The sequence below is a fragment of the Papaver somniferum genome, chromosome 6 (assembly GCF_003573695.1).
Source record: "Papaver somniferum cultivar HN1 chromosome 6, ASM357369v1, whole genome shotgun sequence".
In the NCBI taxonomy this organism is placed as follows: domain Eukaryota; kingdom Viridiplantae; phylum Streptophyta; class Magnoliopsida; order Ranunculales; family Papaveraceae; genus Papaver; species Papaver somniferum.
This window is the reverse complement of record NC_039363.1, coordinates 127,821,290-127,846,879: the sequence shown is the minus strand read 5'-3', so window position 1 is coordinate 127,846,879 and position 25,590 is coordinate 127,821,290. Positions and strand designations below refer to the sequence as shown.

Sequence of the window (25,590 nt, the reverse complement as noted above, 5' to 3'; positions counted from 1 at the left end):
CTGTATGCCTGCATCTTCTTCACTTCTCCTTAAACATAACAAGGATCACTTCCTATCAGTATGCGATATATGTACTGAAGATTCATGAACTACAAATCAACAGTATGACAACAACAGGTGACAGATCTATGAAAAACAAGAGAATCGAAAGACATATTACAGTATTTCACATAAGTACTGAAGGGTAAGACTAAAAAAGGAGCAAAAACACAGCAAATAGCACTTCCTATCAGTATTATACATACATACTCATGGATCGAACCAAAAACATTGGAAAAACTTCAAATAAAACAAAATTAGAAGAGTTTTGTATCAGTACGCCATATATGTACTGTCAATTCATACACGAAAAACAACTGTAACAAACCTAAAAACCATAAAAGCGTCAATCAAATCGATTTGATTATCAGAATACAATCAAAAAAACAAATCAAAAGAAGAAAACCGAACAAAATAATCAAACAAGATGATTAGAAAGCATACCTGGAAACAGAAAACAAATATTCTCCTCGTAAATCATAAAAAAATTTATATTAGTACACCAAATATGTACTGTCAATTCATACACAAAAACAAACTGTAAAAAACCTGAAAACATAAAAACGTCAGGAAAATCGATTTCATCTTCATAATATAATCAATAGAAGAAAAACGAAAAAAATAATCAAAGAAGATGATAAGAAAACATACATGGAAACACAACAAATCTTCTTGTCGTAAGTCATAACGATGCATCTTCTTCTTCTTCTTCATTCAAAATAAGCTAGGTTTCTGTCAATACAAGATATACGTATTGTTGTTTCATACAAAAAAACAAATCTAAAAACAACAAAATGGAACTAGTTAGATCAAATCTAATAACGAAATGAACCAAAAACGTGATTATTCATCTAGATCTAGTAAATAATCAAGAAATCAAACATGGAGATCAAAATCTTAATCAAACACCACAACGATTAGACCATGGATCGAACAAAAAAAAAAACTGGAAAAACTTCGAATAAAACTTGCAGAGCTCGAACAAAAAATCGTTGTGATGATTAATATCGTAAGAACAAAAAATACACCTACCGATTACACTTGCAGAGCTCGAACTCATGAATCGAACAAGGACCTCAAATAATCTTCACTTGCATAGCTCTTCTCTGAAAACATAAATTGAGAGAATGAAAAAGAAACGAACGTGTTTCTTAGCTTAAAAAAACTTGCGGGGTGTTTTGGGAATTATGATAATACGTCACATGTGTCCCGCACGTGTACATGACCTAGGCTTAAAAAATTAGGTCAAATTTCATGTTTTCTTTTAATTATGGACCTATGCTTACTGGGCTTTAGTGGGTGGACCTGCCATTAACTAAGACTACCATAATAGTACCTATTTGTAATTCCTACTATTAAAACTGGTATACCAAAAATTAATTATTTCTCTAAAATTGTATTAACTCCAATCTTCGGAGAATCGAATATTAATTTTACCTCCGTTATTTACCATTTCTAGTTTTCGTCACCTCCATCACAATTTACTTTACATGCTTACTACGGAACTACCAATTCAATTAACACGAAAATCATGGCATCAGTATCAAATTATTATTCAAATTGCACGGGACGCATAGATTAAAAAGAAAAGTCATTCTGAACTCATCAACCAAAGCATGATCTTAAACCATTTCATATCTTGACTTTTTTTTTGTAAGTTAAAATATATTCAAAAGACTAATTTTGGGAGTTAGTAACTCTTACATCAAGTTGAATAGATCCATAGAATGTTGGACTATTAGAATCAACCCGAACATTTGATTTATATACTTCTAAAGCAAACTTAATACACAATGGAGGTTCATTCTCCAGTTGAGAATAGTTCTGAAAGATTTAGCTTCCTTAGCCAATATATCAGCTACATTGTTCGTTGTTCTTGGCATATAAGAAAAACCCATTTTTTTTTAGAAAGATTAAACTCTCTTCTAACTTCATCCATTATAGTCTGATTCTGCCATGTAATTTGAAACGATTTCCCGTTTAGATAGTCAAAAATATTTTTGAAGTCTCCCTCCACACTGAAATTTGAGAGATTTTCCTCATTTTCCCATTGTGATGCTTGAAGGATCCCTAACGCTTCTGATTCTTCTGGAGATGAGGTTGTAATTTTTTAGATCAAGGAGATATGAGAAAGGAAAAAAAAACGGATATAAACAAGATTTCCAACTGGGTTTTTATTGTCTTTTTATCGTTAGGTGTTGTTGGTAGTCAAAAGAGATTAAAGATCAGTGATGAGACAAAAGAAATTATGTTACACGGACCTTCAATCTAAAACAAAATGATATGATTATTTAATAGTTGTTTCTCGTGACGTCTTTAGGGGCGACCATAGGCTTTTCTTAAATAATCCCACACTTTTACTAACCGTAGCCCATTTGAACCATAACGAAATCCAGAAGAAAGTGATTCTAAACGTTGCACTGCAGATTCTAATCTCTGTATCAGTTTTTCCTCCATTTTCTATTTCTAGGGCTTTTATCAAAAACGCTCAAGGAAACTTAAGAAACTTGTTTATGAGATGTTTGTCCGAGGAAAAACAGAAAGGGAAAAGTAACGGCCGTATAAGAAATGTGTGGATTGTGGGGAACATATAACAATCCTAGTGCACCATGTGTTAAATGTCCCGTATACTGTGTGTCACTGTCGTGTTGGTACTGGACACAGACTAAAGGTGTGGTTGGCAGTCGCACTATTGCGAGCACACCCCTGCTCATAGATAGGATTGAAAGATAGGCTTGAGCCAAATGTAGTTAATCTCAGATCTTGGTACGTCTCGGTCCCATCCGTGACATTGACAGAACTTCGTCTCGGGATGATTCCCGTTGAAATCTCGTTGAATTTTCGGTTTCAAATTTTATATGTACATTTGTTAGAGCATTGCTCGGTCGAACTCGCAAGCGTTGCTATCTCAAGCTTGTTGTCAAGTTTAGTTTCCAAAACTATAAGTCTTGATTTCTAGTCTGCTTATAGCTATGTCTCGGATTAGGATAGAATGTGTAGTTGAGTTTTAGAATTCACATTGTTCAATGATTGAAGACGAGGAACTACTAAGGGAAGCTTGTGGAACTTCATCAACAAAAGGTATGTGGATACTTGAACTCATCTATCACTCAAAAGTCTATTTCTATTTTATCTCCTATTGAGACAAAAGTCGTATAGCTATATAGACTTTATATTATACACATTTGATATTTTGATCTGAGTATAACTCGCTTACATATTTCTCGAAATATGTGTTGGTAAGCTTTCGCTTTAACCAAGTTCATCTTTATTCTTGACGAAAGTCAAAAGATGATCATGTGAAAATCGCCTGGTATCATCTTACATGATTTCTGTGAAACAGTCATTTGATGTAGACTCGAAATGTTTCGTATTGATCTATTGATCACTTGAAAATTTCTTTGAAGCTAATAGTTTGTTTGAGACAGCTATTTCCGTCTTCCAAGAATGTTTCAACGATTAATATGGAGTTTAGAACAATTAACCATTGATTGGATATATCACAATATGCGTGCTTATATGCTAACTGTTGCGAGTTATTCCAAGTCCGGGAACCATAATATGCATACATGTATGCGTACTAGTTGGTTAGTTGAAAGTCCGGGAACTTAGTATGCGTACCCGTATGCGTACCGGCGTAATAGTTCAAGTCCGGGAATTCAACTGAGTTTGGTGGTGTACGACAGTATGCGTACCTGTTTGCATACTTGAGTAGGTTAAGTTCTAAAATCGGTTTGTTCATGAACAAATACATTTATATATTAAAGAATGCAATCTTTTGTAAACCGTGACTATAATGTTCATGAATTGATTCAAGTGCATCAAAATAGATTTTGCTTCAATTGTGTCTTGTATACTTCTATGATAATATAAACAATTGAACAACTCCATAACTAGTTTCATTCGAGTCATTTGAACTACTTGTGATTAAGATGAATAAGGTTGATATGAAAGTGTTCATATGGCTAACTTCGGTTAACTATTCTTGAGCCAACTATGTGCACACGTTTGGGTACGGTTACTTATACCTAAATGAAGCCACATTTCATTTGTGTATAACAAGCTAAGTTCGATCTAACGGTTGAAATATATTAGCTTGACTTTAATTAGGTTTTCATCTATCGGTGAATATTGAATGCTTTGTTACAAAGGAAGCATCGATTACAAACCTTGATTTGAAGACTATATAAGGGAGAACTCTAGCAACTGGAAAACCTAATCCCCACACCTCCTATGTGATATTAGTTATGACTAGAGTCGATTCTCCTTTAACCTAGGTTTTTCCTAAAACCATTATAGGTTAACGACTTAAAGACTTCATTGGGATTCTGAAGCCAGACCCAACTATTTTCTCTATAGTTGTGCGTTCTGATCTTACTTTTTTCTATCGTGTTGAATATTATCTTCTCTAAGAATTGATCGAGATTTAATCTCCTATAGGTAAGATAAAAAATAATCACAAACATCTTCGCCTCATCGTTTGTGATTCCACAATATCTTGTTTCGCTTCCGTACGATTAAGATTATTGTGAGGTGATTGATATTACTAGGATGTTCTTCAAAAATATAAAACCGGTGTATCAATTGGTTCCTGTTCACCTTGATTTATCAAAAGACGGAACAAAAAATCGTAGATATTTCTGTGGAAAACATATTTATCTATCCAATAGACTTTTCTGTGTGAGACATATTTGTTTATCAAGTCTTCGACTTTGGGTCGTATCTACTCTTAGTTGCGGGTAAGATCAGCTAAGGGAATCAAGTACGCAGAATCCGTCGTGGTTTAAGAGGCGTGAACGCGACTGTACCTTAATCAGTGTGAGATTGGTTAGGGATCAACTACATTACAATCCGAAGTTAACTTGTTGTAGGCTAGAGTCTGTAGCGTCTTAACACAGTGTGGTGTTCAAATCTGTACTAGGTCCCGGGGTTTTTCTGCATTTGCGGTTTCCTCGTTAACAAAATTTCTGGTGTCTGTGTTATTTCTTTTCCGCATTATATTTTTATATAATTGAAATATCACAGGTTGTGCTAGTTCAATCAATTAGATAATCCAACCTTTGGTTGTTGATATAAATTGATTGACGCTTGGATATTGGTCTTTAGTACTATCCAAGTTATTTCTCATATTAATCCGGCTCACAGATTTCTATCTGTTCGATTGTAGATTGATTTGAGAAATTGAGATATAACTCTTGGATGTATTTTCCTTGGTTGAGTCTGACTGTCTAGTTGATTCTCTTGGAAATATATTGGAGTTAGTCCATACAGATTTCCTAAACGAAATATTGGGCGCGGTTGTTAGACCCCCGCTTTATCAATTGTTATCAGAGCGGGCAAACACGTTTAAGACCTCATAAGTCTGTGTTTGTCGCAATCTGACTATATGGACAGAAGTGTTATCTCTATAAACGTACGACAAGTATTCGATGAATCGAATTACTCATGGTGGAAAATTGATATGCTTGCTTTTCTACAAGCTCGTGATTTTCAAACTTGGGTTCGTGTTGTTAATGGCTATGATCCTCCGGTTGTTACAGAAGGCGATGTAACTGTTGCAAAAGACATTGGTAGATATGAACCTGACGAGATTCTTGCTGCGAAGCAAAATTCTAACGGTTTAAATGCTACATATTATTACCCCAGATCTTCAGCACCATGTGACTACGTGCACTAAATCTAAATAAGCCTAGATATCTTGGAAACTGTATTCGAAGGAAATTCCTCTGAGAAAGAAGATAGGCTTGAAAACCTAAGTTCTGATTGGGAAAACCTTCATATGTATGATGAAGATTCATTTGATGAGTTTAATCACAAAGTTTCTGAAATTGTTGATACATCTTTTGCGTTGGGTAAGACTATTCCTGAAAAAGGACATTGTGATGAAAATTCTCAGATCGTTGCCAGTCAAATACGACTTTAAGAAGCATGCCATCGTTGAAGGAAATAACCTTAATACTTTATCCAGAAATACTCTAGTTGGAAAGTTAAAGATCTTTGATCATGAGCACACATCCAAATCTGGGAAGGATATTTCTTTCAAAGCATAAAAGAATACTAAATTGCTTGACAAAAGTAAGTGTTGGCAACTCTGTTGTTGATCCTATTGAGACTGACTCATCAGATGAAGATCTTGACAACTCAGTTTCATTGATCACAAGACAGTTTAGGAATCTTCTTTTGAAGATGAGTAAACGGTTCATCAGAGATAAACCCAGGTCATCAGTCAAATATCATGACTGTGCTCCTGCTAAAAACAAGGGCACCGTCGATACTGATGATGAGGATATACCACAATGCTTCAAGTGTAAAGGTTTTGGTCATTTTGCTAATAAGTGTCCAAATCGTAGAAAATACACTGGAAACAAAGGTCTTGCTGCAAATCTTGATGAGATGTCTGATCACTATGATTCAGATGAAGATGAAAAATCAAGTGTTGCACTCCTTGGTAAAAATATTTATTTTGATAATTGTAGCAATACGTACATCAATCTTGATATTCTTCCTGGAGAAACCTCGTCAACTACTATGGAGGATAAATGGATTTTTCCTTGTCTACTAAAAATTCTATTTCACATGTTTCAGGTACCTCTTTTTGTTTAGCAGCATGTTCAGCTATGGTGTCTGAACCGTCCTCCACATTGACATGTTCTTGTTGTACTTTTACGCGTCATGAAATCTCTATATGTTACAAGTACAAACATAAAATAAGATATGTCAATTAACTTCAACGGATAGCAAATCGATTAGAAAACAAACTCAAACTTGTTCAAAAGTCTAATTCACCTGAGGTAAGTAAAAAACTCATTTCCTCTCCGAAAAAGTTAATTTCTAAAGAACTAATTAGACCTCTCCAGGAAAGTGAAAAAGCGGGGGTCTAACAACCACACCCAATATTTCTCCTAGCAATCTGTATGGAATAACTCCAGTATACTTTCAAGAGAATCAACTAGACAATCAGACTCAATCATAAGAAAAGTATATCAAAGAGTTATGTTTCTATTTCTCAATTCAATCCATAATCAAACAAATAGGAATTTGTGAGCCCGATTGAATAAGAGAAATAACTTGGACGGTATCACAACCAATATCTAAGTGTCAATCAATTCAATCAACAACCCAAAGGCCGGATTCAAGAACTGATTGATCCTAACACACAACCTATGATATTTCAATTATATAAAAAAATATAATGCAGAAAAGAAATAACATGGACACAAGAAATTTTGTTAACGAGGAAACCGAAAATGCAGAAAAACCCCGGGACCTAGTACATATTTGACACCACACTGTATTAATCCGCTACAGACACTAACCTACTCCAAGTTAACTTCGGACTGGAATGTAGTTGATCCATAACCAATATCACACTGATCAAGGTACAGTTGCGCTCCTTACGTCTCTGAATCCCAGACGGACTCTACGCACTTGATTCCCTTAGCTGATCTCACCCACAACTAAGAGTTGCTACGACCCAAAGTCGAAGGCTTCATAAACCAATCTGTCTCACACAGAAAAGTCTATTGTATAGATAAATATGTCTCCCACGGATAAACCTATGAGTTTTCTTCCATATTTTGATAAATCAAGGTGAACAAGAACTAATTGATATACCGGACTTATATTCCCGAAGAACAGCCTAGAAATCAAATAGACGTTTCGGAATCCTCACGAGCCTTGAGGTCTTTGAGCTTGTGATTAACAACATTTACTGCTTCTTCAAAGAAGATATCCTCGTTGAGAAGATCTTTAACATGTGTCTTTATGATACCAAGGTCAGAATTAACCTTTTTCAACTCAGTTCTTAACACATCAAGACTCTTCAAGGTATCAACGAGCTGCAGTTTTGCTTCCTCAAAATATTTAAGAAAATCATGAACCACTTCAACAGGGACCATATCCTCATTCTCGACATCCTGATGTGCATAAGCATAGTAACATGAGTCAGTAGGATGATCATCTTCTACTAGGGTTCTTTTCTTCCTTCCCTTGGACTCGAAACCAATACCTTTGTCAAGAAACCCTTTTGCAAAACCGCTAGAGTTAGAGCAAGACATTCTTGTCAAACCACAAAAAATTCCCAGAGTATGCGTACGAGACTCAAGGGTTTTGGTATTTAAATGGTTTCTTAGAGAAGGTAACTTTTAGGGTTTTTAAACATTGATTCGTGACAGTAACACGGGTACTCGTACGAACACAATCTTTACCCAACAAAAAAGGTACGCAACCGGTCGTATTTTTTATGACAGGACCGAATATCTGCTATGTGAAAAATATCACAAGATTTTTTGGCTCTATAAAAAAGAACAACATCAGACACAACCAAAAATTTAGGCAAAGTTGTCTGCAGACAATAGTTTAGCTATGGACGATAAGAAAATAGCTTAACTAAATAGACAACAATTTTGCCAAAAGTATACCTGATTATTAACACATCTTACTCAACAGGATTTTTATGAGTAAGTTTTCAATCCTTGTGATTAATTGACACAAGTATGAGCTCTAACCTCATTAAATGAACTGTGTTTATGGTTCGGTCTCTTATTCCTTTCGAATCTAGGAAAAAATTCTTTTTGATGTGAGAAATTATCATAAAGCTTACTGTCATCAGAATACGAGACATAGTTTGAGTTCTTACCAGAAGAATTTTGATTTGAGGAGGTTGATAACCTATCAATAATTTCTTTATAACTGTTAATTATCTCCTTCTGGTTTTCTCTCATATCATCATTTTTAATTCTTCTCCTGGAATTTTGTTCACATCAAAAGTAGTGTTATCTCCTCTTTTAAATGAAGAAAAGACTTGATCTATTCCTTAGACGATTTTTGTTAAGACGTCTGTTCTGCTTCTGAGCATTCGAGGAACTCATTGGATTGACCTTCCTGGTAGCATACACAGGGTAAGTACGAAAACCAATTGGTTTAGACCTACGAATGCCAGTTACACCTTTGAGGATTAATTCCAAGGTGTATTGAAGTTGAACAAAAGAGTTTTTATTCAACCTAGAGTTTCCCTTTTGTTTAACATAACCTTTTGCCTCACAGAAGAGACATACTTTCTGATCATAAAGATGATTAGATAGTACAGTCTTAACAGCCTCGTTTGGAGATTTATTCCTTCCATGTGATGTGGAACATCCTTGATTAGAGGAGGTGACTAACACATCTTTTCTGATAGGAAGGGATTCTGATTTTACTTCTGAACAAGGAACTTCTTCAGTTGCAGCAGAAGTAAATGGTATATTAGACTTCTTAAAGCATCCTTGAATAGAGAGTATACTCAAGCGATGTTCAATTTCCAAAGCATCCTTTATGAGGCTTGCCTCTAGAACCATACATGAAGAATGATCTTCAGTATTTTCTTTGAAATTACAGTCTCTTACTACACCAAGAAGAACATTGACATGTTTTTTCAACCGATCAAATCTATCAGCTTGGATCCTAACAAGATTTAGAATCAGTTCACTCTCTTCAGCTGTTTCCCTTTCATTAATAGAGATAGACTCTTTTAAAGGGTAATCGGAATATATATGTCAATGTCTGTCTATCTCGTCGGAACGCTAGGTTCGTCTATATTTGAGATTGACGAATCTTTCTCTTTAATAGATGCAGTCAAGACATAACTTTTATTTCTGGTGATGCGTTTATCAGAGATAGTACTCTTGTCCATAGAGTCAGATCGCCACATACATAGACTTGTAAGGTCTTTAAACGTGTTTGTCTGCTCTGATACCAATTGAAAAAGCGGGGGTCTAACAAACACACCCAATATTTCGCTTAGCAATCTGTATGGATTAACTCCAATATACTTTTAAGAGAATCAACTAGACATTCATACTCAATCTTAATAAAAGTATATCAAAGAGTTTATATCTCACTTTCTCGATTCAATAATTACTCAAGCAAATAGAAATCTGCAAGTCTAATTCAATACAAGAGAAATCACTTGAATGGTACCAAAGAGCAATGTTCAAGGATCAATCAATTTCAATCAACAACCAAAGGTTGGATTTCCCAATTGATCGATTCAACGCACAACCTGTGATATTTCAATTATATAACAAAATATAATGCGAAAAAGAAATAACACAGACACCAGAAATTTTGTTAACGAGGAAACTGCAAATGCAGATTAACCCCGGGACCTAGTCCAGATTGAACACACACTGTATTAAGCCGCTACAGACACTAGCCTACTACAAACTAACTTCGGTCTGGACTGCAGTTGAGCCCCAATCAATCTCACACTGATCCAAGGTACACTTATGCTCCTTACATCTATGATCCCAGCAGGATACCACACACTTGATTCCCTTAGCTGATCTCACCCACAACTAAGAGTTTCTACGACCCAAAGTCGAAGACTTTAATAAACAAATTTGTATCACACAGAAAATTCTATGGTAATAGATAAATCTGTCTCCCACAGAATACCTACGAGTTTTGTTCTGTATTTTGATAAATCAAGGTGAACAGGAACCAATTGATAAACCATACTTATATTCCCGAAGAACAGCTCAGTATTATCAATCACCTCACAATAATCTTAATCGACGCGGCGAAAGAAGATATTGTGGAATCACAAACGATGAGACGAAGATGTTTGTGATTACTTTTATATCTTGCCTATCGGATATATCAATCTTAAGACAATTGTTACGATTATACTCAACACGATAGAATCATCAAGATCAGATCACACAACTACAAGAAAGTAGTATCGGTCTGGCTTCACAATCCCAATGAATTCTTCAAGTCGTTAACCTACATGGTCTCGAAGAAACCTAAGGTTAAAGGAGAATCGACTCTAGCTAATACAACTAGTATCACAAGAGGTGTGGGGATCAGGTTTCCCAGTTGCTAGAGTTCTCCCTTATATAGTCTTTCAAATCAGGGTTTGCAATCAATGTTATCTTAGTAACAAAGCATTCAATATTCACCGTTAGATGAAAACCTGATTAGATTCAAGATAATATATTTAAACCGTTAGATCAAAACTTAGCTTTTTACACATAAATAAAATGCACGTTATTTAGGTTTGTGTAACCGTACCCAAACATGTGCATCTAGTTGGTTCAACAGTAGTTAACCAAATGGGTAGCCATATGAGCACTTTCATATTAATCATATTCTTCTTTACCACAACTAGTTCAAATGACTCAAATGAACTAGTTAGAGAGTTGTTCAATTGCTAAGATCTTATAGAAGTATACATGATGCAATCGAAGCAAAAACGATTTGAATCACTCGAATCGATTCATCAACTTTATAGCCAAGGTTTGCAAATATGCATTCCTTAGTTTATATAAGTTTAAGTTCACGAATAATCGTTTTTAGAAAATAACCAACCTAAGTACGCGGACTTAAGTACCCGGAATAAGTTTGTTTTCAGTTCACAAACTCCAGCAGATTTTCACGCGATGTGAACTTCCGATGGTGCGCGTACTGGTACGCGGACTTTAGTTCCGGTTTTCCTGAGCAGCAAAGTACGCATACTTTGGTTCAAGGAATAAGGACTTACACACGTATGAGTTACAACATAATTTTTATACCCAACCATGGATATATATTCTAAACTCTCATTTCAATCATTGAAACATTCTTAGAGGACGTTATATAGTTGTTGTTCACAAACCATTTTTCGTCAAAGCAATTTTCAAGTAATTGAAACTTAAGATGACTTTCGTCACTAGTAAAGATGAACTTGGCCAAATCGAAAGCTTACCAACACATATTTCGAGAAATAGATAAGCGAGATAAACTCGGCTCGAAATATCAAATGTGTATAATCAAAGTCTAAATAGCAATACGACTTTTGTCTCAAGATAGGAGATAGAGTAGATAGACTTTTGAGTGATATATAAGTTCAAGTCTCCACATACCTTTTAGTCGATGAATTTCCACCAGTTCCTTGAGTAGTTCTTCGTCTTTGTATGATGATCGCCATGGAGTCTAGAGCTCAACTACACTTTCTATCCTAGTCCGATATTTAGCTATAAGTAGACTAGAAATCAAGACTTATAGTTTTGGCAACTAAACTTGACAACAAGATTGATATAGCAACGCTTGCGAGTTCGACCGAGCAATGCTCTAATAATCTCCCCCTTTGTCAATTTTAGTGACAAAACTATCCATACATATGGAATACAAAATAAATAAATAAACTTTCGTAGCTTCTCTTCCACATGCCTGATCTTCTTGGTTCTTCAACATTACTCGAAATCTTCGTCACTTCCAAGTACTCCAATGATTCCGAAGGTTCTAAGTTTAGCATCATCGTTGTTGAAAATCCGTAGCTATAACAATGAGAAAATAAGAATTCTCAATCATTGTTACACAGTGTCATAGTATTATTACACAACATCAAAGTTCAACTGTATCACAACTTCGACAACAATACTATGGTGATATGTATCACTCCTCCTTAGTTAATACTCCATCTCACATGGAAACCACTCCCCCTTACATAATGATCTGAAAACCATATGTATTTGTAGTGTGAACTACACATTAATTCTCCCCATATTTGTCAATAAAATTGAAAAAGGTACGAAAACCAGTGGGATCCTAATGAAATTTCCATAGAGACATTTCATGACCAAAAGAAAGCACATATCAGCTTTTTAGATGCAATCATATAGCCGAAGCTAAATGCTTTCATCAAGGAGTTTATACAGATACAAGATAACCCCTATAATATTCCACATCCGCACTCCCCACAAAGGTTTTAAGCACAAGTTCAATTAAGAAGTCTCCCCCATAAAATATCATTCCCGAAAGAACAACAAGAGCGACCTTACTTTCACAAGAAAAGAAGGATTTCTTTGGACATAACAAATCACACACGAATATGAATTTGAATCCAAAAATACTCAATTAAATTAACCACAAGAAAACCTATGATTAATTTAATCGGAATTGCTCAACATAAGAGAACTTACGGAGCCACACATTGTATACGTAGAATATGGATCAGGGAAGATGAATACTGCAGAATAGACAAGGATTCATTCTATTTTCCATCACTATTTGCACAATGGCATATAATATACATAATCCTCGTAAACAAAATTTCATCCTATCTTCCATCAGTATTTGCATAATGACATACAGTAGGCTTAAAACTTTTGTAATGTCAAAAGTTCATTCAATCTTTTATCAATACATGCATATCGACATATGAAAGACTTAACTTTTGACAAGGTATGGGAAAATCATAGTTCACGGACGCAAACACACATTTCCCATAACAAATTGCAATATATAAAACCATAAAGATTAATACTGCAAAAGTCATCTTCCAAACAGATTTTTAGAATTTAAACAAATAAACCTAAAAACAATGAAAATGTTGGACATAGCTATGTGTAATCAGAATAATGGCTATTCCAAACTCTAGTTATTCTTCCTAAAACACAAGAATAAAATTCTCAGAGCAAGTCTTATGGTGGAATCCAAGCTATTTCAGGTGTGGAAAAAAAGTGGAATGTCAAGCTTAATGACTTCCAAATAGGGTGATTCCATAGTTTTTCCAAGCCATATTCCAAGATATCATGGAAGGGAGCTTGGAATCCAAGAGAAAAACGACAATCAAAACTGCGCCCAACGCTAATTGAAATAGCGCTCAACTATACGAAAACACTAAAAAGAATTGCGCTAAGCGCTAAAAAGAATGGCGTTGGGAGAAAAATCAGGAGAAACTAGAACAGATGAGTTGTTTTCAAATAAAATATAATAAATACAACACACGTGTCAAAATTTAAGTGGTTAAGTTGTGTTTACTTAAATCTTAAAAATACAAACAAAATTGGAATGCTTACTGCATTGCCACATTATGGTCAGTGGGTCCCCTAACATTATTTAAAAATATAAAATTATAGAAACGCTATATTTTTGGTGTTTTGGATCTTCCACCATTAAACTTGACCTTCCATCTACTATTCCAAATGTTGAAGTGACGTGGAAGATGGAAGATGGAATTTCTCCACCATAAGACTTGCTCTCATAAGAAGATTTACAAGACAAAATAAAATTAACAAGCTAAAGAACAAAGACAGACACTTAAACCATCAAAACCAAACACGAACTGAAATCAAATAGACGTTTCGGAATCCTCACGATCCTTAAGGTCTTTGAGCTTGTGATTGACATCATCTACTGCTTCTTCAGAGAATATATCCTCGTTGAGAAGATCTTTAACATGTGTCTTTATGAGACCAAGGTCAGAAGTAACCTTTTTCAACGCAGTTCTTAACACATCAAGAATCTTCAAAGTATCAACGAGCTGCAGTTTTGCTTCCTCAAAATATTTAATAAAATCATGAACCACTTCAGTAGAGACCATATCCTCATTCTCAACATCTTGACGTGTATAGGCATAGTAACATGAGGCATTAGGATGATCATCTTCTACTAGGGGTCTTTTCTTCCTTCCCTTGGACTCGAAACCAATACCTTTGTCAAGAAACCCTTTTGCAAAACCTCTAGAGTTAGAGCAGTACATTCTTGACAAACCACAAAAAATTCCCAGAATATGCGTACGAGTCTCAAGGGTTTTGGTATTTAAATGGTTTCTTAGATAAGGTAACTTTTAGGGTTTCTAAACATTGATTCGTGATAGTAACACGGGTACTCGTACGAACACAATATTGACCCAACAACAAAGGTACGCAACCGGTCGTATTTTTTACGACAGGACAAAATTTCTGCTATGTGAAAAATGTCACAAGATTTTTTGTCTCTGTAAAAAAGAACAACATCAGACACAACCAAAACTTTAGACAAATTTGTCTGCAGACAATAGTTTAGCTATGGACGATAAGAAAATAGCTTAACTAAACAGACAACAATTTTTCCAAAAGTATACCTGATTATTAACACATCTTACTCAACAGGATTTTTATGAGTAAGTTTTCAATCCTTGTAATTAATTGACACAAGTATGAGCTCTAAGATCATTAAATGAACTGTGTTTATGGTTAGGTCTCTTTTTCCTTTCGAATCTAGGAAAAAATTCTTTTTGATGTGACAAATTATCATAAAACTTATTGTCATCAGAATACGAGACATAGTTTGAGTTTTTACCAAAAGAATTTTGATTTGAGGAGGTTGATAACCTGTCGACAATTTCTTTATAACCGTTAATTATCTCCTTCAGGTTTTTTCCCATATCACCATTTTTGCTCCTTTCTCCTGTACATCAAAAGTAGCGTTATCTCCTCTGTTAACAGAAGAAAAGACTTGATCTTTCCTTAGACGATTTTTGTTAAGAGTCTATTCTGCTTCTGAGCGGTCGAGGAACTCATTAAACTGGCCTTCCTGGTAGCATACATAGGGTAAGTACGAAAACCAATTGGTTTAGACCTACGAATGTCAGTTACACCTTTGAGGATTAAGTCTAAGGTGTGTTCAAGTTGAACAAAGGAGTTTTTATTCAACCTAGAGTTTCCATTTTGTTTAACAAAACCTTTTGCCTCACAGAAGAGATATACTTTCTGATCACAAGGGTGATTAGATAGTACAGTCTTAACAGACTCGTTTGGAGATTTATTCCTTCTATGTAATGTGGAACATCCTTGATTAGAGGAGGTGACTAACATATCTTTTCTGATAGGAAGGGATTCTAATTTTACTTCTGAACAAGGAACTTCTTCAGTTGCAGCAGAAGTACATGGTATATTAGACTGCTTAGAGCATCCTTGAATAGAGATTTTACTCAAGCGATGTTCAATTTCCAAAGCATCCTTTTTGAGGCTTGCCTCGAGAACCATACATGAAGAATGATCTTCAGTATTTTCTTTGAAATTACAGTCTCTTACTATACCAAGAAGAGTTGACATGTTTTTTCAACCGACTAAATCTATCAGCTTGGATCCTAACAAAATTTAGAATCAGTTTACTCTCTTTAGTTATTTCCCTTTCATTAATAGAGATAGACTCTTTTAAAGGGTAATCGGAATAACACATGTCAGTGTCTGTCTGTCTCGTCGGAACGCTAGGTTCGTCTATATTTGAGATTGACGAATCTTTATCTTTAATAGATACAGTCGATACAAAACTTTTTTTTTCAGGTGATGCGTTTATTAGAGATAGTACTCTTGTACATAGAGTCAGATCGCTATAAACACGAACTTGTAAGGTCAAACGTGTTTGTCTGCTCTGATACCAATTGAAAAGCGGGGTCTAATAACCACACCCAATGTTTCGCTTAGAAATTTGTATGGACTAACTCAAATATACTTTTAAGAGAATCAACTAGACAGTCATACTCAATATTCATAAAAGTATATCAAAGAGTTTATATCTCACTTTCTCGGTTCAATACTTACTCAAGCAAATATAAAACTGCGAGTCTAATTGAATACAAGAGAAATCACTTGAATGGTACCAAAGACCAAGGTTCAATCAATTTCCATCAACAACCAAAGGTTGGATTTCCCAATTGATCGATTCAATACACAACCTGTGATATTTCAATTATATAACAAAATATAATGTGGAAAAGAAATAACATAGACACCAGAAGTTTTGTTAACGAGGAAACCGCAAATGCAGAAAAACCCCAAGACCTAGTCCAGATTGAAAACACACTGTATTAAGCCGCTACAGACACTAGCCTACTACAAACTAACTTCAGTCTGGACTGTAGTTGAACCCCAATCAATCTCACGCTGATCCAAGGCACAGTTGCGCTCCTTACGTCTCTGATCACAACATGATACCACACACTTGATTCCCTTAGCTGATATCACCCACAACTAAGAGTTTCTACGACCTAAAGCCAAAGACTTTAATAAACAAATATGTATCACACAAAAAAGTCTACGGTAATAGATGAATCTATCTTCCATAGAAATACCTATGAGTTTTTGTTCCGTATTTTGATAAATCAAGGTGAACAGGAACCAATTGATAACCCGGAGTTATATTCTCGAAGAACAACCTAGAATTATCAATCGCCTCACAATAATCTTAATCGACTAGCGAAAGAAGATATTACGGAATCACAAACGATGAGACGAAGATGTTTGCGACTTCTTTTATATCTTGCCTATCGGAGAAATAAGTATCAAGCCAATCTTGCGATTGTACTCAAATACGATAGAAACAACAAGATCAGATCACACAACTACAAGAAAAGTAGTATCGGTTTGGCTTCACAATCCCAATGAAGTCTTCAAGTCGTTAACCTACAGGGTCTCGATAGAAACCTAAGGCTAAAGGAGAATCGACTCTATCTAATACAACTAGTATCATAAGGAGGTGTGGGGATTAGGTTTCCCAGTTGCCAGAGTTCTCCTTTATATAGTCTTTCAAATCAGGGTTTGCAATCAATGTTAGTTTAGTAACAAAGAATTCAATATTCACCGTTAGATGAAAACCTGATTAGATTCAATCTAATATCTTTCAACTGTTAGATCAAAACTTAGCTTGTTACACACAAATGAAATGCACTTTTATTTAGGTTTGTGTAACCGTACCCAAACATGTACATCTAGTTGGTTCAAAAGTAGTTAACCAAATGCTTAGCCATATGAGCACTTTCATATTAACCATATTCTTATTTACCAAAACTAGTTCAAATGACTCAAATGAACTAGTTAGAGAGTTGTTCAATTGCTTAGATCTTATTGAAGTATACAAGACACAATCGAAGCAAAAACGATTTGATTCACTCGAATCGATTCATGAACTTTATAGCCACGATTTGCAAATATGCATTCCTTAGTTTATATAAGTTTAAGTTCACGAATAATCGTTTTTAGAAAATAACCAACCTAAGTACGCGGACTGGTACGTGGACTTAAGTACCCGGATAAGTTTTTTTCAGTTCACAAACTCCAGCAGATTTTCACGGGACGTGAACTTCCAATGGTGCGAGTACTGGTACGCGGACTTTAGGTACGGTTTTCCTGAGCAGCAACGCATACTTTGGTTCAAGAATAAGGACTTACACACATATGAGTTACCAAAAAATGTTTATATCCAACCATGGTTATATATTCTAAACTCTCATTTCAATCATTGAAACATTCTTAGAGGACGTTATATAGTTGTTGTTCACAAACCATTTTTCGTCAAAGCAATTTTAAAGTAATTGAAACTTAAGATGACTTTCGTCACTAATGAAGATGAACTTGGCCAAAGCGAAATCTTACCAACACATATTTCAAGAAATAGATAAGCGAGATAAACTCGGATCGAAATAGCAAATGTGTATAATCAAAGTCTATATAGCAATACGACTTTTTTCTCAAGATAAGAGATCCACAAGCTCCACATGCCTTTTGTTGGTGAAGTTACACAAGCTACCCTTAGTAATTCTTCGTTTTCAATCGATGAACGTCGTGAAGTCTAATGCTCAACTACACTTTCTATCCTAATCCGAGACATAGCTATAAGTAGACTAGAAATCAAGACTTAAAGTTTTGGAAACTAAACTTAACAACAAGCTTGAGATAAAAACGCTTGCGAGTTCGACCGAGCAGTGCTCTAACAAAAAGAACAAGGTCTAAACATTCTGTGAAAAAGGGTGTTAAGAATTACGTACAAGAAGTGTTTGGTGGACAGATTATTGTTCGCCTCAACACAGTTTAATTGTGTTGAAAGTGCATCTTGTCTCATGTGCCAGAATTCAAAGAGACAAGAGTTTGCACAATTCAGGATTTAGGAAAAGAAAGTTCTTTTTTTTTTTTTTTGAATTCTGTTGATCTTTTCATATCATAAATTGGTATTGAAAAGAATTTCCCTTTTCATTAAAAAAGGAGTTAAAATCGACCATTCTACCTTCTTTAGTGTTATGAATTAGTCGTATGTGAATCCTACTCTGTATATAGTTTCCCCAATTCAACATTCCATTTTCCTACCCTGAAAAAAAGAGTCTTTTTATCACAAGATTGCTTGTTGAGCTTTATTTGTGTATTTCTTTCACAATTCCATACTTGTATGGAGACTCCAAGCATCATGTCTTATGATAGAAAAGATGTTAATATGATTGTTAAGCCATCAATCATGAAGAAAAAAGATAAGTCTCTTTCCTCTACAACTTTAAAGAGAAAAAGGAAGAATATGAAGAAACCAAGGGCTATCCCCTCTAATCTTCAGAAGTTTTCAGGTGTTCTTGAAGAGTTGAAGGAAACAAGGAAGGAGATTGAGCAAATAAAGGCTATTGTTTTAAGGACTCTTGAGATTCAGAAGGCCCTGGTTCGATATCAATCAATAAGGTTTGTTGGAATTGACTCTGAAAAGACGAGGGTACCCAAATATACCTCAATCTAAAACTTTTCCACCTATAAGTCCTTCCTCCGAAAGTGATTGTCTATGGACTGAGTCGATACAATACAACTAATCGGTTCACACTTCGTGTGATCATCTATGGATACGAGATCGAGACAATACGACAACAAGATGACTTGTGTGATTGACTATGGATACAAGATCGAGACAATACAACTACGAAGTATGTTTACTTGATGAATGGTTCGGACTTAACCAAACACAATAGGATTACTATCAATTAAATAGGAATTAAAGTTTGTGTATTTTACTTCTAATTATAATAAAAACAATTATAATTGCGGAAATAGAAAAGTAAAAGACACAGCAAGATTTTGTTAACGAGGAAACTGCAAATGCAGAAAAACCCCGGGACCTTGTCCAGAATCGAATACCCTCAGGATTAAGCCGCTATACAAAATCTAAACCAACTTCGTATAATTGAGACCAAGAAACTAAACCTATAGTTCACCTAGTTCCGTATGTATCCCCGCGCCTCCAACTTGTTGATAAGTCACGGACTTGGAACAATTCCTTTGGTTCGTATTCCAAACAGTAAAGTAACAACAAATATGTTCAGTAACAACTCTTTTCAATCAAGTGACATGAGTTCGACAAAAGGCTCTTCCGTTTATCCCAATAAACTCCTTTGTCAGGTCTTTAGATCTATCTAATAACAACTACCAAAGTAATTGTCAAGATTTTGCAATCAATACTTTGAATCACAAAGAATTGTATTGATGTCGAGCTATTCAACTAATCAATCAAATCTATCACAAAGATAAACCGATTATAATTGTATCCTTTTCCATCTAAAAGAAATATTGTGCACACCAAAAATTATGAACCCAAATCAGAAATCTTCTTCGTCTTCAAATCTTCTTAGATATTCAATAAACACTTGCACACAATCAACTTGAATCTCCTTTGATCAATCACACACAGAACAAAGTCTGTTAACAATGGATTATCACAAGACGTCTTTAGATCTATAAACAGTCTAAAGATACCCGTCGAAACTTCGATTTAGTTTGAGTGAATCTTATATCAGAAGAGAAGATTCTCAAGCATAAACAAATTAGGTACAATCAAAGTTCAACAACCGTTAATCAATCAAATCAATCAAAAACTAATAATAAACCGCAATTATCTAGTTTCCCACCAACGGTACTAATAGAGCTTCTCAATCCCAAAGAAGTCTTTAAACCGAGCGGCCATAAGAGATTTCGCCTAATTAGGTTACTTTCCTCTCCGAATAGGTGGCTCCACCAGTAACAACACAACTAGGTAGTTTTGCTGGCTCTGGGGATTAGTTTGCTCTAAATGCAAACTTTGATATTTATAGACCAAGGAAGTTTGGACACCAAGGAATTTCTAAAACCGAAAATATTCTCAAGATATGCAATATATTTCTAAATTTGGTTTCCATAATTCCTGGAAATGCTTTTTCCAAATATGGACCAAAAATCTCATTAGAAAATCTCCAATTAATAGTGCACATTACCAATTTTTATTTTCTAAAGATATGCATTTTAATTGCTGGAAATTAAAATCATATAAAACTAAAAACCTTAATTAAAAGATTCTTAATTTATTTCGACATCTTTACTTAGTAAGTCCTTTTTCATACTTACAATATTGGAATCGATTTTCCACACTTCCAAACAAGTTTAGAATTGGTTCATCTGGCTTCCAAGAACTATGTGATTGATTATCATATCAAATCACCAAAAATGGGTTTCACGGTTCTACCAAAACAAGTTTCGGTTCTACCTCCATGTGGGTACTAGAATTAGTCACGCTAGTTACCGAAACTTGGTTGACTAGGTACTAGGATCGGTTCCCACATATATATATATATATGGTATATAACTTGTATTTTTTGCACAAATCCATAGGATCGGTTCCCAATAACTAAAGACGTGTTGCACATGTTCATAGGTTCGGTTCCCAATAACTAGAAACTTGTTGCACCTCTTACAAGGATCGATTCCCCTTTTGTGATCGGTTGCACCTCTTAATAGGATCGGTTCCTCTTTGCCTAGAGTTGGTCATACCAATTACAATAAATCGATCATACCATCTCAGGTGATTACTTTAGATCGGTTTCGCTAATAAAAGTCATACCAATACAAAAGTCAGGCCTTGTGAATAGTTTTACTAAGAACATAAGCAAGTCATGAGCGGTTATACTAATCACACATATTGGTAATTCAAAATATTTGCAATGAATAACAATACCAATAAGCCGAGCAATTTCCCTTTCGATTCACAAAACAAGTTCATGAATTTACTTCCTTTAAACGAATGTAAAATATTGTTTCCTGGGATGAAATCTTCACCTCATACCCATACATAATCACAATAGCATTCAAACGATTATGTCGATGTCTTATATACGAAGTTCAAAAGATAAACATTATACTTCGTATTGTATTCCTTAATACTACGTCTAACTAGAGTATAGTCATTCATAGCTTCGCATTTATGTTTTCAATATGCTGTTAAGTGCATATTTTGCATATATATAGTGTCGAATCCATGCTAGTAATTGCTACATATTCTTGCGAATTATTGTATATTACTGTTGTTTTCTCTTGTTTATGTTTTGCTAGGTGGATCGTCCAAAAGAAGTGAATTTGCACGTAATTGTGCAATAAAAGAAGTTAGCTACAAGTGGAGAAGGGCTAAAGATAAAGTGGAACTCGTTTGAATCCAGGATTTCTTCTCACCATCTTGAAGGGAACGAAAAGACGAAGCCAACTGCGAAAGAATGAAGTCAATCCGACACCGTGTGAAGAAGTTATGGGCGAAATAAGAAGTTAAGCTCGTCCGTTCTCTGGAACTGACAGTTCAAACAGTTAAATGGCGATTGTTAAAGGCATACGACTATTTTACTCGGGGCCTCCACCACCATCTTCTTCTTAATTCACGACCAGAATATTCTTCTTGCTCTTCAACAACACGAGCAAAACATCAGTGATGGCAAAGGGTGATGCTGGTGATTAATGGCTCATTATATTTCGAAACAGAGCTCAAGAAAATGAAATACTGCCATCATTAGTTTCAGTACGTTGGCTTTTTACTAGCTGATGGAGTTGATGCCGTTACTATGCTGAGAATGAAGATGAAGGTAGTCTGTGGACCCGTGGTTGAAGAACTGAAGTCTGCCGTAGCTCGGTGGTTGCTGGTGATGAAGACTGCTCGATAAGAGCTAGTGGTGATGAGCTCGAGTATATACATGGAGCTACGATGGCTGTTGGTGGTCAATGATTGGCTGATATCACCGATGGATGGAGAAGTTCTGTAAGGCGATGTTGCTGTCGATGGAGTCTTGGAGCTGTGAATAATTGGAGCTCGAGTTCATCTGAGGAGTTAGCAAAGAGGAAGCTCGAGAATGATTAAGAATCTTTTCATTTTATTTTCATTTTATATATGTTGGTAGCATGGTATCAGGTGGAAGTGGGAATTCTGGTCCGACTGCTGTGGAGGTATAGATAGACATTGTTGGTTTTGATTTGATGATGATCAGTGTTATATTGTGTTGATTTTGATGTATTGAATTCATTTTGTTTGACTTCATTGTAGGAATTGTTGAAACACATGTTCATGATCTCAATAAAGATGTTATTAGGTTTTCTATAAATAAGAACCGGAAGTTCATTGATAATTACTGTAATAATTGTTCTGGTAGAATCTGGGTGGGATGGAATCCCCTTGAAGTTAGTATTTCAATTATCCATTTATCTTCACAGGCTATTTTTTTTTTGAAGTCATTACAAGTAGGAATCTAAAATTTGCTGTTACTATGGTGTATGGTGAAAACGATAGTACTCTTAGGACTTCTTTTTGGAATGATCTTAATGTTTTTGCTTCTATGTATGAGGGTCCTTGGGTGGTGTTAGGGTATTTTAATGAAATTCTTTCTTCTAATGAACGAATGGGTAGTTCAAATGTTCATGTTTCTTCTATGAATGATTTCATTCAGTGTATTCAGGATACCCACTTATTTGATCTTCATTTTTCGGGTGATTTCTTTACATGGTCTAATAAAAAAATAGGTTCGGGAAGGATTGTTTCTAAAATTGACATAATTTTAGTCAATATCGAATGGGTTTCTTTATTTAATTGTTCAAAGGCTGATTCTTTAAACCCGAGAGTCTCAGATCATTCCCCTATGGTCTGTTCCGTTTTTGAACAACGTCAACATGGTCCACCACCGTTCAGGTTTTTTAATTATCTTACGGATGAACCTGATTTTTTGGATATTGTTCGAGCTGCTTGGAATATAAATATCAAGGGAAACCCTATGTTTGTTCTTGTATCTAAGCTCAAGAGGGTTAAGCAGGCGTTGAGGGAACGGAGAAGAACTAGGTCGAATAATCTTTCTGACTTAATGTGTCAAGCAAAGGAGGTTATGGTAACATCTCAAGCTACAGTTCAATCTCGGCCTTTTGATGCTAACGATGCTCATGAAGAGAAAAGAGCTGTCAGTGCTTATGCTAAATTGGTAAGGCAAGAAGAGTCGATGCTTAAGCAGAAATCTAGGGTTCAATGGATGGAGTCGGGGGGACTCGAATGCTTCTTTTTTCCACAATTCTTTAAAAGAGAGACGTTCTAGAAATAATATTTTAACTTTGAAGACTTCTAATGATAATACTCAGATGACAAAGAAATTTCTTTGGAGTGTATTCACTTTTTCTCTGATCTTTTTAATGGAAAAAAACTCCTAGTTTTACTGATAATGATGCTTCTTTTGTTCAATTTTCTAACTTGGTTGGTGTTGATGAGGCTAATGATTTGATCTCTCCCATTTCTCGTGATGAAATAGTTTATGCGCTCTCTTGCATTGGTTCTAGCAAAGCTCCAGGACCGGATGGCTTCTCTAGCCATTTCTTCAAGGTTTGCTGGAGCATTATTGAATTTGATTTCGTTAAGGCAATTCATAATTTTTTCTCAAAGTTGAAGCTTTTGGGTGAGGTAAACAGTACTTTTCTCACTTTGATTCCAAAGATTGATAATCCTGCAAAGGTTTCTGACTATAGACCCATCTCTTGTTGTAACGTTATCTACAAGTGTATCACAAAAATTATTGCTATTATTGATAACATCATGCTTGCACATGAGATTGTTAGAAACTATCATAGGAGTAACGGTGCACCTAGATGTTCTTTAAAGAATGATTTAAGAAAAGCATACGACACAGTCAGTTGGGAGGCAATTTTTCTTTGCTTACGGCGCATGGGTTTTCCTAACCAATTTATTGATCGGATTTATATTTGCATATCCTATGTCAAATTTGCTATCCTTATCAATGGTTCTCCGTATGGTTACTTCTCATCCTTTAGAGGCCTTCGTCAAGGCTGTCCGCTCTCTCCGTATTTGTCTGTAATCATTATGTAAATTTTGAGTATTTCTTTGAATTGTCAAGTTGCAGCTGGTTCTTATGGTCTCAACCCTAGATGTCGCTTGACTAATCTTACGCACTTGTGTTTCGCGGATGATGTTTTAGTGTTTTTCAAAGGCTCTCTTCCTGCCGCAAATTCTCTCAAGTATGATATCACTGTTTTCAGCAATATTTCTGGGCTTGAGATGAACAAACAAAAAACTGCTCTTTACTCACCTTCGGTGGATACTGGATAGTGACATCCTGTCCCATACTGTGGATTGTTTGGATTGCACTGTAGGAGATTTACCTGTTCGTTACCTTGGAGTTCCGCTTTTGTCTACTAGGCTATCTTACCAGGATTGTCTTCCTTTGATATCTAAGGTCATTAAAAGGGAAAAGTCCTGGAAATCGAAATCTTTATCTTATGCGAAGACTCTTATTGATTAAAATTGTTATTAGTGGTATGATATTTTTCTGGCTTTCCTGCTTTGTTTTACCGAAGAGAGATATTAAGGAACTAAATTCCATTTGTAAGAAATTTTTACGGGCAGGTGCTGACATGGGAAATAAATATCATCCAATTGGGTGGGATATAGTGTGTAGTCCGGTTGATGAAGGGGGATTGGGGGTGAGAAGGCTTGAGGTCACAAATTCTGCCGCAAACCTCAGACATGTGTGGGATCTTGTTAGCGGGAAGGTAAATATTTGGACTGATTGGGTTCACAAAAACCTTATTAGAAATAGAGATTTTTGGTCTCTTACTATGCCACATGAATCTTCTTGGTGATGGCGAAGAATACTTGAGCAAAGGAATAGTGCTAAGGAACTTATTTTGCATCTGATTAGAAATGGAGAAAATATTAAATTCATGTCTGATCTCTGGCACC

General features: G+C 35.3%; 1 protein-coding gene across 1 annotated transcript; it reads left to right on the top strand.

Moving 5' to 3' along the window:
• The first annotated feature begins 22,555 nt into the window (after positions 1 to 22,555).
• Positions 22,556 to 24,717, top strand: LOC113291472. The gene is made up of 5 exons (XM_026541001.1): positions 22,556 to 22,620; positions 22,771 to 22,805; positions 22,903 to 22,989; positions 23,088 to 23,829; positions 24,048 to 24,717. The coding sequence occupies exons 1-5, from the start codon at positions 22,556 to 22,558 to the stop codon at positions 24,715 to 24,717; spliced, it is 1,599 nt and encodes a 532-aa protein (XP_026396786.1).
• The last annotated feature ends 873 nt before the right edge of the window (positions 24,718 to 25,590 follow it).

What these genes read in the sequence shown, in the direction of transcription:
- LOC113291472 (XM_026541001.1), top strand. Translation starts at nt 22,556, where the DNA reads ATGGAGCTACGATGGCTGTTGGTGGTCAATGATTGGCTGATATCACCG. An exon ending in CCGATGGATGGAGAAGTTCT is followed by an intron (nt 22,621 to 22,770) that starts GTAAGGCGATGT and finishes GCATGGTATCAG; the next exon opens with GTGGAAGTGGGAATTCTGGT. An exon ending in GCTTATGCTAAATTGGTAAG is followed by an intron (nt 23,830 to 24,047) that starts GCAAGAAGAGTC and finishes AAAAACTCCTAG; the next exon opens with TTTTACTGATAATGATGCTT.